The sequence below is a fragment of the Pseudopipra pipra genome, chromosome 2, assembly GCF_036250125.1.
Source record: "Pseudopipra pipra isolate bDixPip1 chromosome 2, bDixPip1.hap1, whole genome shotgun sequence".
Lineage (NCBI taxonomy): Eukaryota > Metazoa > Chordata > Aves > Passeriformes > Pipridae > Pseudopipra > Pseudopipra pipra.
Window position 1 is genome coordinate 110,671,951 of NC_087550.1, and position 15,030 is coordinate 110,686,980.

Genomic DNA, 15,030 nt, shown 5'->3' on the forward strand with positions numbered 1-15,030 from the left:
TAAAACCTGTGTTGGTAAATGAGGAACTTGGCTTCACAGGTCAGGCTGTGATGGGTTGACTGCTGCAGGGTAGCAAGATGCAGCAGCAGTAGCAAGAGACACTACTATTGGCATCTCCTGACTATGTCTTTGCTGTTTTGGAGGTGCTCTCTCTAGATGAGGACGTGGGGCCACCAACCCTTCTTTGCTTGGTAGGCTTTGATTGCCTACTCTGTGTACACTGGACCTACTCTGGGTACACATCTCTGAGATGACTTGTCCTGTTCTGCAAGATCTTTCATAGATTTCCTACTGAAAGTGTGCATCCACTGTGCTTTCTATCTCAAACCCTGACCAGTGAGTAGTCTGACCCTCACATAATGATAAATTTTGGTATCATTTCAAGTGGCATAAGCTGTCTGTATTGCAAATGCAATCAAAGGCTGAAACATTTACTATGCAGATAGCTGGAGTAAATTTTGGACAAAAGGAGGCAGAAAGCTGCTGCAAAAAGGTCAAGTTGTGATTAATATCCCGTGAATGCAGCTCTGCACAGTCTTTCTCCTGAATAATTTCTCTTTTGTCATTTCACCTAAAAGCTAGTGTTCCAGTAATATGTTGCCTGTGCCCACCATCTGTTCTTCCCAAAACCTGGAAGTCACCCTAGGGCAGGCAGACAATCTGGAAGTTCACTTCCAGGTTCTTGAACTCTTTTGCCTGTAGTGCCACTGGAATTACATATCTAGCTGAAAAGTAGGAGAGAGTTATTGAATATGGAAACAAAGGGAATCAGTAGTAAAGGACTTTTCTGTGTTAAAGCAGAAGCTGCTTCTTGAGAGCTTCTGCGTCTTCCTGCTGTTTCTACAGCACCCAATAGTATGATATTATGGAATTGCTTTGATAGGTCATGGGCAGAAGGATAGCTGAGAAAGCTTCTGATCCTTTTCTTATAGTTAGCACAAAATACCATAGTATAGTGTATGATTTATGTCTGAAAAAATTCAAAACACTGCCAAAGACTGGACAAGGCCTCAGATCTCTTACAGTATTTCTGCAATAGAAATTTATATTTTCTGTTATGTTATATAAAGTAATCTTTAGCAGTTGCACCTGCTTCCTTCTAGTTTGAAGCACTTCCCACACAGTGATCCATTGTGCAGCTTTGAACTTCACTCCTCCAGCCCTGTCCTGGCTGCTTCTCACTGGCCACTGCTGAAGGTTGTGCTGCCAGGCAGTTGTGGTACTTTTTGTGCAAACTAGACAGAAGCCAGACAGTCTGTTCAGCACTGGTAACTTCAGCTGCATGCCCTTTGCTCAGGGGAGATCCATCTGAGGCACTGGATGGGCTGCACTGAGAGGGCAAAGGGTATTAAAATGACAATGAAAGCTATCCCAGATGTTCCTCTGGTTTGATTAATAGTATTTTTGGAGGAATCTGTCACTTCACTTTGTTGTGCAGTGTATGAAAAACGATGCTGATCCTGTGCATTCTGCTGTCAGACAGTCTGTACAGGCTTTTACTGAAGTTGCTCATTGGATTCATTGGTGTCCCAGAAGATCAGATAGCAGCTTCCAGTTCTTTTCTCACTGATCTCACTTCTGTCCTCAGTCTTATACGACGTATGGCTGCTCCCCACAGATCATATCCTATTACTTTGAGCTGTCTTGGATAGGTATTTATATTACAAATCTCACCTGGGGAAGCAGAGGGAAGACTCCAGATATTCCACTACCTCCTCTGCCCCACTGAAAGGGATCCTCAGGACTCTGATAGCTGATGCATAATCCAGACTTCAGTCAGACAGCAGTGTAACCTTTGAGATTACATTTTCTAACTAGATTTTTGTGAGGGTTTTTTTTTCCTGCTTGCTGAAAGAATTTTGGAAACTGATATGCTTACATTTGCAGACTTTCCAAAACATGCCCATTTTGAGGCAGACACTCTGGGACAACCCAGATGCATTTCATGGCAAGATTTAAGAGACCTGCTAGTCTATTTGCTGTTTGTAGAGAAAAACATTGTAGCATGGTATTTAATGGAAAACAAAACAAGGCAACACTCCAAGCTCATCCCAATTTCTGATTAAGCTGTTTGTATCCTCTGGTAGGTTTCTGGATAAGTGTTCTTGTGAACAGCTCATTTTATACTGCAAAGGAGAAGCAGAATGCATTTGTTCATGTGTTTTGCACGCCTGCATTTGAGGTAGTCATGCTTCATCCCCTTCACAGTCACTGGAGAGAAATGGATGCTACCAGACAAAGTTTCCTCTGACCTTTTAAAAATCTCCCTATGAAGATGAGGTGAGTCATGCCCTAGAAACGCTTGTTTCTCTCTGTAGCTTATAGAGAGGGACTGGAATGATATGTCAGAATAAATAAGAGAGATCACAGAATAGAGACATAGGATGGTACGGATTAGTAGGGACCTTTAAAGGTCACCTAGTCCTACATCCACACACCCCACCCTCATGTTGTGCAGATGAAATTCCTAAAGGTTTTTCACACCTCTATTGAGAAAAATCATATAATGTATGATTAGATACCTTTGGTGTGCCCGAAAATCAAACTTAGTTCTTCTCATTTCCAGTTGCTTTGTGAAATCAAATAGAAAGTTACTATCACTCATAGTGGAAAATGAGGGTTATTACACCATCCTGTTGTTGCAGAAAGGCAAAAGAGCACCGAACAGGCTGAAATACTGGAGGACTGGATTTCTCACCTCCTCCACACATGTACACACACGTGCCACATGCACATTTCCTCATTCAAAGCACTCACACTCAAGGTCTGTACTCCCTTCTCCCCAAATCCAGAGCAGGTAGTGGCTTGGTGGATGCTTTCCCAAATGGTTGCTTTTCTAGGTGCTGGTTCCCTCTTCTCTGGCTCTGCAGCCAGGCAGCAGTTCCTCAGCAGTCTTCCTGCAGCCCTCTTGCAGAGCTGAGAGAATTTTATTTTCATTTGTTCATGAAGAAAGCAAAGTCAATGACAGAATTTTTTCAAGACTCAGATGACTCATGAGTCTTTCTGTAAAATGAAACGTTTGATGAAGTTAGGGCACGTCCTTTGGAATACTTTTAGCTCGGCAAATCAGTGAAAACATTTGAATTTGAAGTTACAAACAAATTTCTGTCGTAATCTTTGAAAAATCTTCATCCATTCCCGTGTAACACACCTGGTGGTGTCTTCTGGTGAGAATATTCTGCTAGGAAAAAAAGAAATCAAACAAATCTACAGATATTTCAGCCAATAACTTGCTGCAATTAAAAGAAACAGCTACTTTTATTTTATTTCAATGTAGGGAAAGGTTGCTACAAATTTTTAAAAGTAAAGAATTGATAACCTTTCTTCAACTTGTCTTAGTTAAATTTCATAATGGTGAGTCTTGGTTAAACTCATAATTTATTCAGGTATTAAACAAAACATATGTACTGTGCATATTAGAACTTGTTTTACAACTGTGTATAAATCTATTCTACTGTTCCTTGCTTTTCTTTCTATTTAATCACAGAAAGTATACAGACACAGGGATTAACTTCAATGTGTTAAGGTAAAGTTCAGTACTGAATGAACACTGCCTTCATACATGCTGTGACTAAGCAATAAGACTGAGATGACTCAAGCCCTAAGTCATATTTTCATGGCTGATTTAACGTTGCACAGATGTTATTTGCTAAACAATAGCAAAAATATTTTTCCTTCATTCATTCTTTGATGCAGATCTGTTCAGTTTCTTTAATTTTGCATACCAATTCATTGACTTTCTCTCCATTCTTACCCTGGAAGTATCATCTCTTCCGGTTAAATGCTCAGCCAGGAAAGTGAGCCACGTTTACTCCACGATGGGCAAAACAAAAGAAAAAGGTTGCCACCCTGTTGTGTCATTCTTCCCACTCCTTGCCTCCTCTTTGTAAGTATAGCAGCTAAAGTAGTGTAATATAGAGATTACTAGATATTGGTTTATCCAAAGCATCACCTACGGGGTTAAATTCTCTCATTTAATTGTTTTGTAGGATCTCTGGGGTGCATGGGCCTGTGTTCACAAGTGAACTGCCTGGTGTACTCTCTAACTCTGTTCTGCACTTGTTCCCCTGCCTGCATGCATGCTGCCTTTTTCCCAGTACACTTGAAAAATAACCAGGGTTGTTGGGGTAGCAGCCAGCAGTGTGCTCCATGGGGAGTTTTGCAGGGCAGTGGTGTTCCCTGTTGATGCAGTATGTAACCTGACTGGGTAGCTGCATGAACCTAAATTTCTACAGCAAGGAAACAGAAAATGTTATTAATTTTTTTTAAAATGCTTTTTTTTCTGTCACTTGAAGGTTTTTATAAGGGCTGAAAAACAAGCATTAGGAGACCTGTAGAAGGAGCAAGGTTTAATGTATGCTCAGGCTGTCAGTGCTGAGCTTAGTCTTAACTCTCTTATTTGTATAATCAGGCAGGTTAATTTACTCCTTTCTTACACAGCAAGATCTACTTTGTAGACTTACTGAGCTTTAGTCTTTAAACACTTGTGATTTAGGTTTTGAAATGTTATTACAGTAATTCTAGAAATTAGATACAGCTCATAGGCATTGACTGTGGTTGGAGAGAGATCTGCAGTCCTGGAGGTAGGAGTATGACAGCTTTGCCAAGACATGACCAGACAGCTGGAATCATGCCTGACCTAAAAATGAAGTGCTTCTGAACCCACTGTGTTTGTTTGATTAATGAATTTGAGGTTTTTCTAATTACTATGAAATCAAACAACACACTTCACTACATGACTTAGAGATAGGTAGACTTAAGGAATCAGATTCTCAGCTTTTCTCTCAGCTCATTTTCACTCCAGTGCACTGATACCAATTTGTATGTGCTTTTAATGGCTCTTCAAACAACGTTGCTGTCAGTCATATACGATCCTTTCTTTAATGCAATGTATGACTTGCCAGTTCATAAATCTTCTAGCTCTTATATCAAAAGATCTTTGAAGTTTGCTCTTAACCAAAGAATCCGCTTCCTATTTGCATTGTAACACTGAGTACACCTCTCAGTCTAATCCATGTGGAATTAACTGGGATCACATTCAACAAGTGTCGTTTGTTTTTCCTTTCTTGCCACTTGATTTCGGTGTCTTGACTTGATCTTTGTCACCTTGCACATTTGCTGATTTTGTGCAACAATCATTTCCTGGTGCTTCAGTCCCTGCTGACACTTGATTTGCTTACCTGGGTGTGTGCACTCTGCAAACACATTGCTGAGAAGTGAAGCTGGTTTTTCTCGCTCCTGTTTATGACATTCTGCAAGCAGTATGCTTATGTGAAAACAGGAGGAGAGACCAAGTTGACCATTACAGTCTTCAGCATGGTAAGCTTTACAATTTTGCATTTTTGTCTGCTATTTTAGTAGACTTAATGTGGGCAGCCCTTTCCTTCCTTCTTCCATCGTTGGCTTTCATACAGCAGTGGGCCTCAGAAAAAAGAAAAATAACTGTGGATATGGACCACATTCTGGTGATTGCCTACTGGTGCCATTTTAGTTTCAAATTTTAGTTCAGACTCCAATATGAACTAACTCAGGATACGCAGGATTTGTGTGTTTTAAGCAGCACTCATATGAAACGTGCCTCTTTTCATTTGAGTGTCGAAGCTGGTTGTGTTGGATTTAGATTCAGCATGCTGTGATATATAGTGCTGGCACTGAGCTGGGAGGTGAGAACTGTGGCTACCTGCAGCATGTGGAAGAAACAGCAATGCCATCAATCCTGCTCCTGTGGAGTTTCCAGCTAGGCTGTTGTGCCTCATGCAGTTTTGGTCTGAGCAGTGGTTGGTGCCTCTTCAAGAGACAATGTATCTTGACTTCTTATGTGGCAAAAAGTCGATTACAGCCACCCCACCATGCTACTGCTGATAGGAATTTCTTTATCAGCATGGAAATACTGTTTATGCCTGTCCCAAATACACCAAAGCTGGTAAATATGTGTGCTGCAAACAACATTGTTGGCAAAGAATTTCCCACCAGTAGCAATAGGTGAAGTCTCTGTCACTCAAGCATCAGGAAGCTTTGGGAAACCAAACAGGTGTTCAGGCTAGAGGCTCTGAAACAGCAACTCAGCCAGAGGCCTCAGAGATAACGCTAGAGGAAGTAATGCTGTGGTTCCTGTATCACTGCAGTCAGTGCTTGTGGAAAATGTTGCCTCTGTTGCTGAGTCACTAAATTGTTCCATGTGCTGGCTTCTGGCTAAGTAAACACAATGGTTCAGCAGTGGGAGTAATGTCTTGCGTCAGGCAATTTGATAATAACACCATTGAAGAAAAGAGGATAGTTCCTTTCCCTTCATCTTGCTTCCCTTCACCTTTGTCTCTTGAGAGCAGGATGTCTCTCCTCCTTCCCAAGAGGATGGGGGGGAGAGAGAGAGAGGAAGGGAAAGCATTTTGGAATGCAGATGCCTGTTGACTTGCTGAGCTTAAGAGGATGCAGCAGTAACATCAGAGGTCACTGCACCTGCAGTAACTACAAAAGTGGCCAATTGCAGTGGATTGACAGCGCTTCCTGTAGCTCTTAACTAATGTCCCTCATGAAGATTCAGTTTCAGGGTGTTGTATTTCTAATTGTCACAAGCAGCTGTGACATGGCATGTTCTTCCCTTACTGTAATTCTTTTTCCCCTTTTTCTTTTTTCTTTATTTGTTTGGTTGTTTCATTTGTTGTTTATTAAACAAGCCTTAAGTAACACTTTTGTCTTGGGAGGGTGAGCAAATGCTCTCTGGATAGAGATGGTACCCACGTGTAGTGGATGCAGGGATATTGCAGGATAAACTGCACCTTATTATTCATTTGCGTCTAAATTTACTCTCATATGCTAATAAGTGTCTGTTATTTCTAATGTATTTTCCTCAACAGTAGCTTCAGAGGGAAAAAGTCAATTCTAAAAATACCTTTCCACAGGGTTAAGAGAAGTGGGAAAAGCATGGGAAATGGTCCCAGTGAGCAATTCTTCTACCCTTTCCATGAGGCAAGGGAAAACAACCCCATCCTGTAGAACTTCTCTTATAGACATCCTTGGAATTGTGTCACAACGGAGGAGAAATGAATGAAGTTACTCCTTCCTCTGAAAGTCTGATATCAGATCATTGCTTTACTCTGACTTAAGAAATCAATGATCTATCTATATACTGAACATAGATTAGAACAAAGCCCGTTCTTTTAGAGGCTATTTTTCCATGTATCCTAATTTGCCTTTCAGTGCTTCTCAAATGCTCTGTTGTGTGAGCTCTTCACTGGTTCTAGGAGGAAAACAACCACATATCCTAACGAGCCCCAGGGCTACTTAATAAAACATCACAAGTCTGTTAAAAGGGGCATTGTCACTTTCTAAAAGCTGGCTGGATTTGTTTTTAAACCCTATGCTGATTCATGATTCAACTCTTGTCAGCTAATTTATTCTGGACCATTTAGAAAGAGCAAAAGCAGTTAATGAAAGGAGAAGAGCAAATTTTCCTATTAGGTCTTAATGTGAGGTACAGGCTTGATCTCTAATTATGTGTTGTCTGAAGCAGCGAAGTCTTAAGTGGTAGCTTGTAAAAAACAGTATCTCACTACTTATTAGTCTCCTTTCCCATGGAGCAAGAGTTCCTGCTGGTTGTGCTATCATTGTTCTCTTTGTTTAACAACTACGTGTGTAACAGAAATGCCCGCCACTTATCACAAAAGGTAGGGGAGCCAAACCAGATGGTCTCCTGCTGAGAGGTGGGGGATGTTTTTGGTACGTCTTGTACCAGCACGTGCCACAATAACAGCGGTGTCCTTAGGGTTTCATCACAGAATGTGTCTAATTAGGCAGGAGTGCTGTAGGATGCTAGGACAAGGGATTTTTTACTAGATCTGTTTCATGTAGGGTAAAGATATCTGCACTATCTTCAGTCCTTGAAGTAAGCCTTGCAAGAGTAACATTATCTGAGAATATGGAAAAGCCTGGTTTATGTAAAGTTAACTGCTGCCAGTACTTCAGCTGGCTTGGGGTAGAGAACATCAGCTAGGTCAGGAGTGTAACATGTTTAGAAGGAAGACACAACAAATAGCAGCTTCTCTTGAGGTACTTGCTAAAGCTTCAACAGCTAGGTAGTGTCTGGTTAGGAAATCTTATTTTTGAGTAGCAATTTCATAGTGCAGAAGAAAATCTGGAAAATGAAGCGGGTCTGAACCTTAATGTCAATTAGCTGGTAGGTACAGGTTTGTTGGACAGCTGGCAGACAGAAAAACTCAGTTGTTCCAGCATCAGGTCTGTTACTGCAGCCCTGAACACAAAAGCTGTGTTGCTGATGTTCTTGAAGTGCTGGAGACTGTTTCCACCAAAGCAATAAGGGAAATTGGAGGATGCTGCTTTTTAAGGTTGTCATTGGTGGGTTTTATGTCTTGCTAATACTGAGATCATTAAACAGGCTGCCATCCTGTCTCTTTAGGAGAATATTTCTGCTAATTGACAATATATTTTTACCTACATAGAACATGTAGGCAGGTAAAATTATATTTTTTGACAGTTGTCAAATTGCTCTGCTAGGTGATAAAGACAGTTAAAAACCACAAGATTTTTGTCATAGATGGAACTGAAGGATCTATTCCCAGGAATGTTCAGTAAAAAATAGAAAGAAAGCCACAAAACCTGCTGTGAATGGAATAAAACTTCAGTTGATTTTAGTTGTCCTATAAGAATAGAATCTGCTACAAACATCTTTCTGTTAGTGTTTTTAACTTGAATGTAATTTGGGACTCTCTGTCCATTTGGTAAATTTTATAATGCTCTGCATTATTCTCTATATTGTAAACTCTTACATAGTTTCTGTTGTCATTACAAGACTGCAGTGATTTCTATTCAAGATTCACATAGTTCACCATCTAGTTGACAGCATGAGATACCAGAATTTTGTTGAATAGAGCACTGTCCAGTGATTCTGCTCTGCTGTTTCTAAGCCAATCTCAGCTGGCATTTAGAGCAGTGTTAACCTGGAGATCAGTTGTAATGTCAGGTTGTGCTTGTGGGCAGTAAGAATAATTCTTCCCTTCTCTCCTGTTAAATTCTTCTTGTGTTCTTCCACTCTCCATGCCTTCAGACCTCTTACCACCACCTTTAGTGCTGCCTCCTAAATCTATCCTCTTCCCTACCTATTCCTGAGCGTAGCCAGGGGTAGCTGTACCTGTTGATCTGTGGCTCTGAAGAATCTCCATTCATGTGGAATTTAGATCCTACCTCCTTTCTACCTGCAAGTGCTGCCTCTGCTGGCAATGGTGTGTGTCCTGTGATTTAGGAATTCTTCCCTGTAAGAAACTCAATGGAGCAATCTTTCAGCTGCTTTACATCTGGCACAGGAATGTGTAGCACTCACTGAAATTTTAAGTCCCTCTTATGAGATAGTTTATGATCTCATCAGCCTAAGCATTACCAGTGCTTAATTCTGCTCTGGGGTCTGTATATTTGACCCTGTGCTCCATGTGCAAATGAAATAACTGGATTCCCAATTATGGCATGGTGTGTTAGTAATTTTGGGTTTCATATGTGCCCCTCTGTATTGAGAGAAAAATCTTCCAGGACTTCTAAGGATCAACGATGTTAAGGGAATATTTGTGGATTTTTATATTCTGGTAGGAGCACTAACCTCTTTAGAGTTAAAGGAAAAAAGCTCAGAAAATATGTCCACATGTCAAGTTAACTTTATGAAGTGGTTTTTCTCTTCCCTACATTCCCAGTGCCAGAATATATCTCACAAGGTTGAGTGATCTTGGTAGCCTGCTTGTTGTACCACTACACTGTTCTTCTGCAAGAACATTAGTTGCCTGCAGCACATCATCAAGGCAATAATGGTGGGGTCAGAGACCATTTTTAACACTTTTGTTGTCCTAAAGTTCTAATTGTTTTGCTCAGTCTTTCCCCTTTACCTCTTAGCTTTCCATTTTCAATAAAAAATGGCACTTTTTTCCCAGTTAAAAATAATAAATACCTTTCAGAATAATGGTGTGTGTGACCTGCCCTTGCAAGAAAAATTGATGAACAGATGAACAGATATTCAGAGCACCTTGACCAGCCAAGCAAATAGCTTATTCTCTGACTGCAGAACTTGGCTCTATGAGTTTTATGCCAATGCCCTGTGTTCCCTAGTTTGCTGGTGTTGGGATCTCATTGGGTTGAAAGTGCTGTTTTTACAAGGCATTTTTCTAGGCAATTCAAGGAAGAACTTGACCTTCTTGAGAGTGACAGAGTGCAATTCACATGTTGGATTTTTTCTTTTTCTTAAAAGTAACTTGGCCTTATGGTATGAATAAAAACACCTTTTTCAGGAATTTGAGAACAAACATAATGGTCCAGTGTTGTGGAGTTTTTTTTCTTATTAAACTAATCACAGAGAATAAAAGTAAATTTTTCCCTGTGTGTTTTAATTACTTAGCTTTTGTATGTTTAATATAGCAATCTAACCAGTAGTAGTTGTCTGTGATTTGTTTGTTTCCCAATTTTCAGTAATAGTAAACTCATAATTGGCAATTCTGACTTATATTTCTGCCTTGCATTGACTTGTTGTGCAATAACTTATGTATTGATCTTCTGTCCCATTTTCTTACCTGATAAAAATGACACTGATAATTGGATCTGTGTTGCAGAAAGAGCGAGATTTTTTTACTATTTTCTTGGGGGGGTGAGAGGGGAAAGAAAATGCTTTTATGTCAGTTGAGTATAAGTAGCCACTGAAAAACCTGATAGTCTGAAAGCCATTCTTTGGTGACTTCCAAACCATTACTAGATTAAGCCTTTCTCAAATCCGATTCTGATGGTAATTTCAAAATCACCCAGACATATTTGTTTTGACTTTCAGGTAGTTTGAAATAACTATACCCAGCTGTTTCGTGGTTCCAAACTACAATTATTCAGGAAGTTGATTCTGCAGCTGCTCATGAATGCAGTCTGAAGGCCTGCAGTGTGTCGGTGAGCATCGGTCAGGACCCGAGGGCATCCAGTAACCAGGAAAATGACTGGCTTCCTCAAGGAACAAACAAAAGAGAAACCTTTATTTCTTGTGTAGCTGGAAGGCAAAGCAATACAATCTTGCCACCCAGTTAATTTAAAGAAGCATTTTTCAAAATACCTCTTGACTGTGTGGATCTTGCAACTCTGACACAAACGTGCCTTTGGACTTGTGCAAATCAATCATTGGAAGAACGGATTGGGCAAAGTGGTTGTTGAAGGAGTGAGTGTTGGAGAACCATGACAAAGCACCTGGAGATCATCAATTTGTCATTTTTGTTGGAACATGAAAGGGAAACAATACTGGGAGTACTGAAGAGAGATGAATATTTGAAAAAAGTTGAAGATAAAAGAATAAGGTAACTCTTCATTGCTTTTAAAAATATGGTTAGTAGATACTTTTGTTGTACCCAGTGAAGGTTTTCTTGATGCCTCAGGAGAAGGATGAGTGTTGGGAGAAGACACAGTTAATTAGAAGTCCAAGTAAAGTGTGCTAAAAAGAATATTTCTTGCTAGTGTGGCTCTCTGTAAACCAAAATGATGTCCAACACTTCAAAGCAAAAGTGTAAGATAACCAGTGCAAAAATATGCAGAAGTGGTTTATAAATTTCAGATTCTGTAGATTTAGTTTGCTGAATTTCCCCTGTGAGTGGAAGGCTTTAGTAAGCTCTTGAACTTTCTTCCTCTGAGAGGTGCTGTACATGTGTGCCTTCTGAGATGAAGAAGTTTGGAAGGTGTTAGAGGGAGAGAAAGTTGGCATCTGCCTCTTCAGGACTGCATAAAGCCTGGGGAAAATGTGAGATGATGACCTTTTTTTATTGTTGTAGTACTTACAGAATAGGGAGGAGGAGGGGCGTTTGATTTTTCAAATGGCTTAGATTTACTAATAAATAAATAAAACTAGTAATCTCGGATGGGGATCTCAAAAGTAGAGCTCAAAAGCTGGGAGAAGGAGAATCTCGGGGTATTAACAGAGTCCATGAGTTCTTTTCTGAGGAGAAAAAATAAAAATCATAGTTCAGAGAACTGTGTGTGGAGACAGGCTGAGATTCAGCTATTTTAACTGATTCAAATTGAGTTAATTCAGCTAAGTATCAATTCTGTGAAAGTTTCTCTGCTTTTCCAGGATGTTCTTGATGCTTCCTCTCACTTTTCCACACTGCCCTTTTAAACTTTTATGCAGTGCTTGTGCTTAGAATTAGGCTTAGTGTGGATGGATGCTGTTGGCGAGGCTGCTGAGTGTAATGGATGACAAAGGGAAGATTTCCAGCCTTTGCTGGTTTCTTTCCATGTATTCCAATCCAGACCTCATTGTTTTTCCCTTTGATTTTCTAAAAAGCATTTTAGACGCAGTGCATTGCACAGATGTACGTCCAGAACCTGCTGAGGTTTCTATTGTGTAAAACTATTACTTGGAAATCTATGCAGAGTTAACCACTGTGTTTGGAAGTTTTTCTCTGTCGAGAGAACCAAGTCTAAGTGCAATGCCCCTGTTGGTGTGCAGCCCATTTACCTGGGGCAACATAGTGGCTTCGCTGGGTGGGCTAAAACCGGTTGCTTCTGCTGCTGTCAGACTGGGAGGAAAAGTGTTTCTTTATGGTGGTTTGGGGGAATTAATCATTTTATCTACTTAATGGTTTGTCAGATGAAGAAGAAAACAGATGGAGCACTGTTTGTTCTATGCATTGTTCTCTATTTAGTAATAAGATAAAAATTTCAAATTAAGTTTTTCAGTTTTCTAAGGTGGTGGCCTTGGACATGTGTGATGAGCCACTAGTCATCTGTCAAAGGCATCAGTATGAAGTGCATCAGATCACCGGCTTCCTAAAGCCCCAGAAAGCTTTCTTTTCTACCACTGTCATTTTCCAGTCTCAAGTGGAAAGTTGCAACTCCTGAGGTTTTGTGTTTTTTTTTTTCTTGTTTTGTTTTATTTGCTTAGTTTGGGGAGTTTTATTGCTGTTGCTTTGTTTTGCTTTAATATGATGTCTTAAACCCTCAAACTATATGGGGTTTTTTTGATACTGCTGGAAGTCACTCTGCCAAACCTACTGAGTCTGAAAACCTAAGGCATCTTTGGAAGATACAGTTCAGTAAAGCCACAGGTGGTATTGACTTATCAGTGTTTTGGTACAAATGGAAAGAACACCCTAAGAAAATGCTGAAAACTGAGTTAATCTGAAATATGATAATTAGGATAACTAATGATGCAATGTGATGCTTATGCATATTTCTAGCACCTGTAAATGAACCAATTGGTTTCAGATTCATTGTCACTAGACTATATTGTGCCTGATAACAGTGGAACGTAGTCTATAAAGGACTTCCAAAATGTAAAAACTATAAAGAATTGGATGGGTATCTGCTTCCTAGGAGACTTCTTAATTTTTCTTTCTCAATACAGCTTGGCAAGGATATCTAATTGTGCCTTGTAACTATACTTCAGAGGAACATTTGTTGTCTTTGGAATTCCATTTGGCACAATCTGTTATGTATTTTATTGAAGTACTTTGCAAAAGAGCAAAGTGTTTATTTTTTCAAGGCATTTTTCACTCTTGAAAGATGTTTACTTGCATATTGTACTGAAGAATTTTTATTTGTCTGCTCCATTCTTTCTGAATCCATCTTGATAATTATTTCTTTCTGTTCCTATTAGTCTTCAAAAGCCACTGGAACTTGAGAGAACCTTGCTATTCAACATGAAAGCAATGATATATGTAGGAGGATGTCCTAATAATTAAATTGTTAAGGGTTATTTTCACTATCACTGCTCATACTTGTGTTCTGGGGTGCAGGTGGCTGTTCTTGTATTTTTATTTGATGTGCCAGTATTTCACCTACACGTGAGAAAAACACAGAAGGCAGCAATTTCCCTTTTTGGGGTCTAGTTTTGATAATACAAATAATCTATCTCTAATGAAGATTAATTTTCTTAACTCTGTTTGCATCTTGCATGACTAGAAGTTTTCTTTGAATATTGATTTAAAGCTTTTAGTAGATTACTTGTGCAAATCACCTACAGTGTTCTAAACATTATGATGCTTTTGACATCAGTTAAATTATCATCATGATTTTTTTCAAATGCTAAGATTATTTGAGTAAAAACATTAAACACAGCTACAACAGCTAAAAATAGAGAACTTGACCACACTGATGGTAAAAAAGTTTCTTCTAACATGTGAGTCAAGACATGCTGAACTCAATGTGTTGAACTGAAACTTGTATCTTTGTCCTTATCTCCCCATCCTTTTACTATGTTGAAACAGTTTTGTTCTTTTAAGACCTTTTTTATGAAAACAAATATCACATTTAATGTGTAGTGTGTCAGGTGTGAAGTCAATATGAAATGGAAAGGATGTATCTGTGGAAAGGGGGATGCACCAAGGAATAGGTGTGTTTCATTGAACTGCTGGTGCTTTGTTTCTGTTCCAACAGCGGCCCCACTGCCTCCTCCCCAGCTGTGGTGGTACACAGGGAAACGGGTCTGATGGTCATGGCATTTTGTATTTGGAGCTATTTGACATCTTCACATCAATATTATTCTGCTACCACAGAGTGCCACATGTGGCACACTGCTAGTGTGCATTGCTTTCTTACCTGAACTGTTTTAAAATACAAAGGTTCTTTTCATTCTTTATGGAGCAAAGCTATGAATGCCATGCTTTTGGGGGTGGGGGGTGTGTAAAAGTGTAATAATTGCTGCACTGAGAAAAGAAAGAAGGAACATGCCAATTTCTTCCAAGGAAAAGCCTTTAATTGGTTATTATTGAATCATTTTGGTTGCCAGAAGAATTGCACCAGCTACAGATTTATATTGACAAGCAAAGTTAGCAGCCTTGTCTTTTTCATTTAACCAAAATGGCACCTCCTTATCAGTCCAAAGAGATCCATGGAGGCAATTTAGAGTATTAACTTCAGTGTAATGCAGAAAAAACTGCTAGCATGGACACCACCATGTGGTAGCTACAGCCAAGTACTTTAGAGGGGGAAAAAAGAAGTTTGAGGAATGAGAATGGGTATTATCTGCTGACTGTACATTTGGATCTGTTTATAAGCACAAAATGGTTGCAA

At 39.6% G+C, this 15,030-nt stretch overlaps 1 protein-coding gene across 6 annotated transcripts in view; it reads left to right on the forward strand.

The window, feature by feature from the left end:
* SYTL5 (synaptotagmin like 5) overlaps nucleotides 1-15,030 on the forward strand; it is an 88,277-nt gene that overhangs the window by 17,769 nt on the left and 55,478 nt on the right. For all 6 annotated transcript variants that reach the window (XM_064646859.1, XM_064646858.1, XM_064646856.1 and 3 more), the window contains exon 2: nucleotides 10,814-11,321. In XM_064646859.1, the coding sequence (XP_064502929.1) occupies nucleotides 11,203-11,321 (119 nt within the window). In that variant the 5' untranslated portion in view covers nucleotides 10,814-11,202. The remainder of the gene's footprint in view (nucleotides 1-10,813; nucleotides 11,322-15,030) is intronic.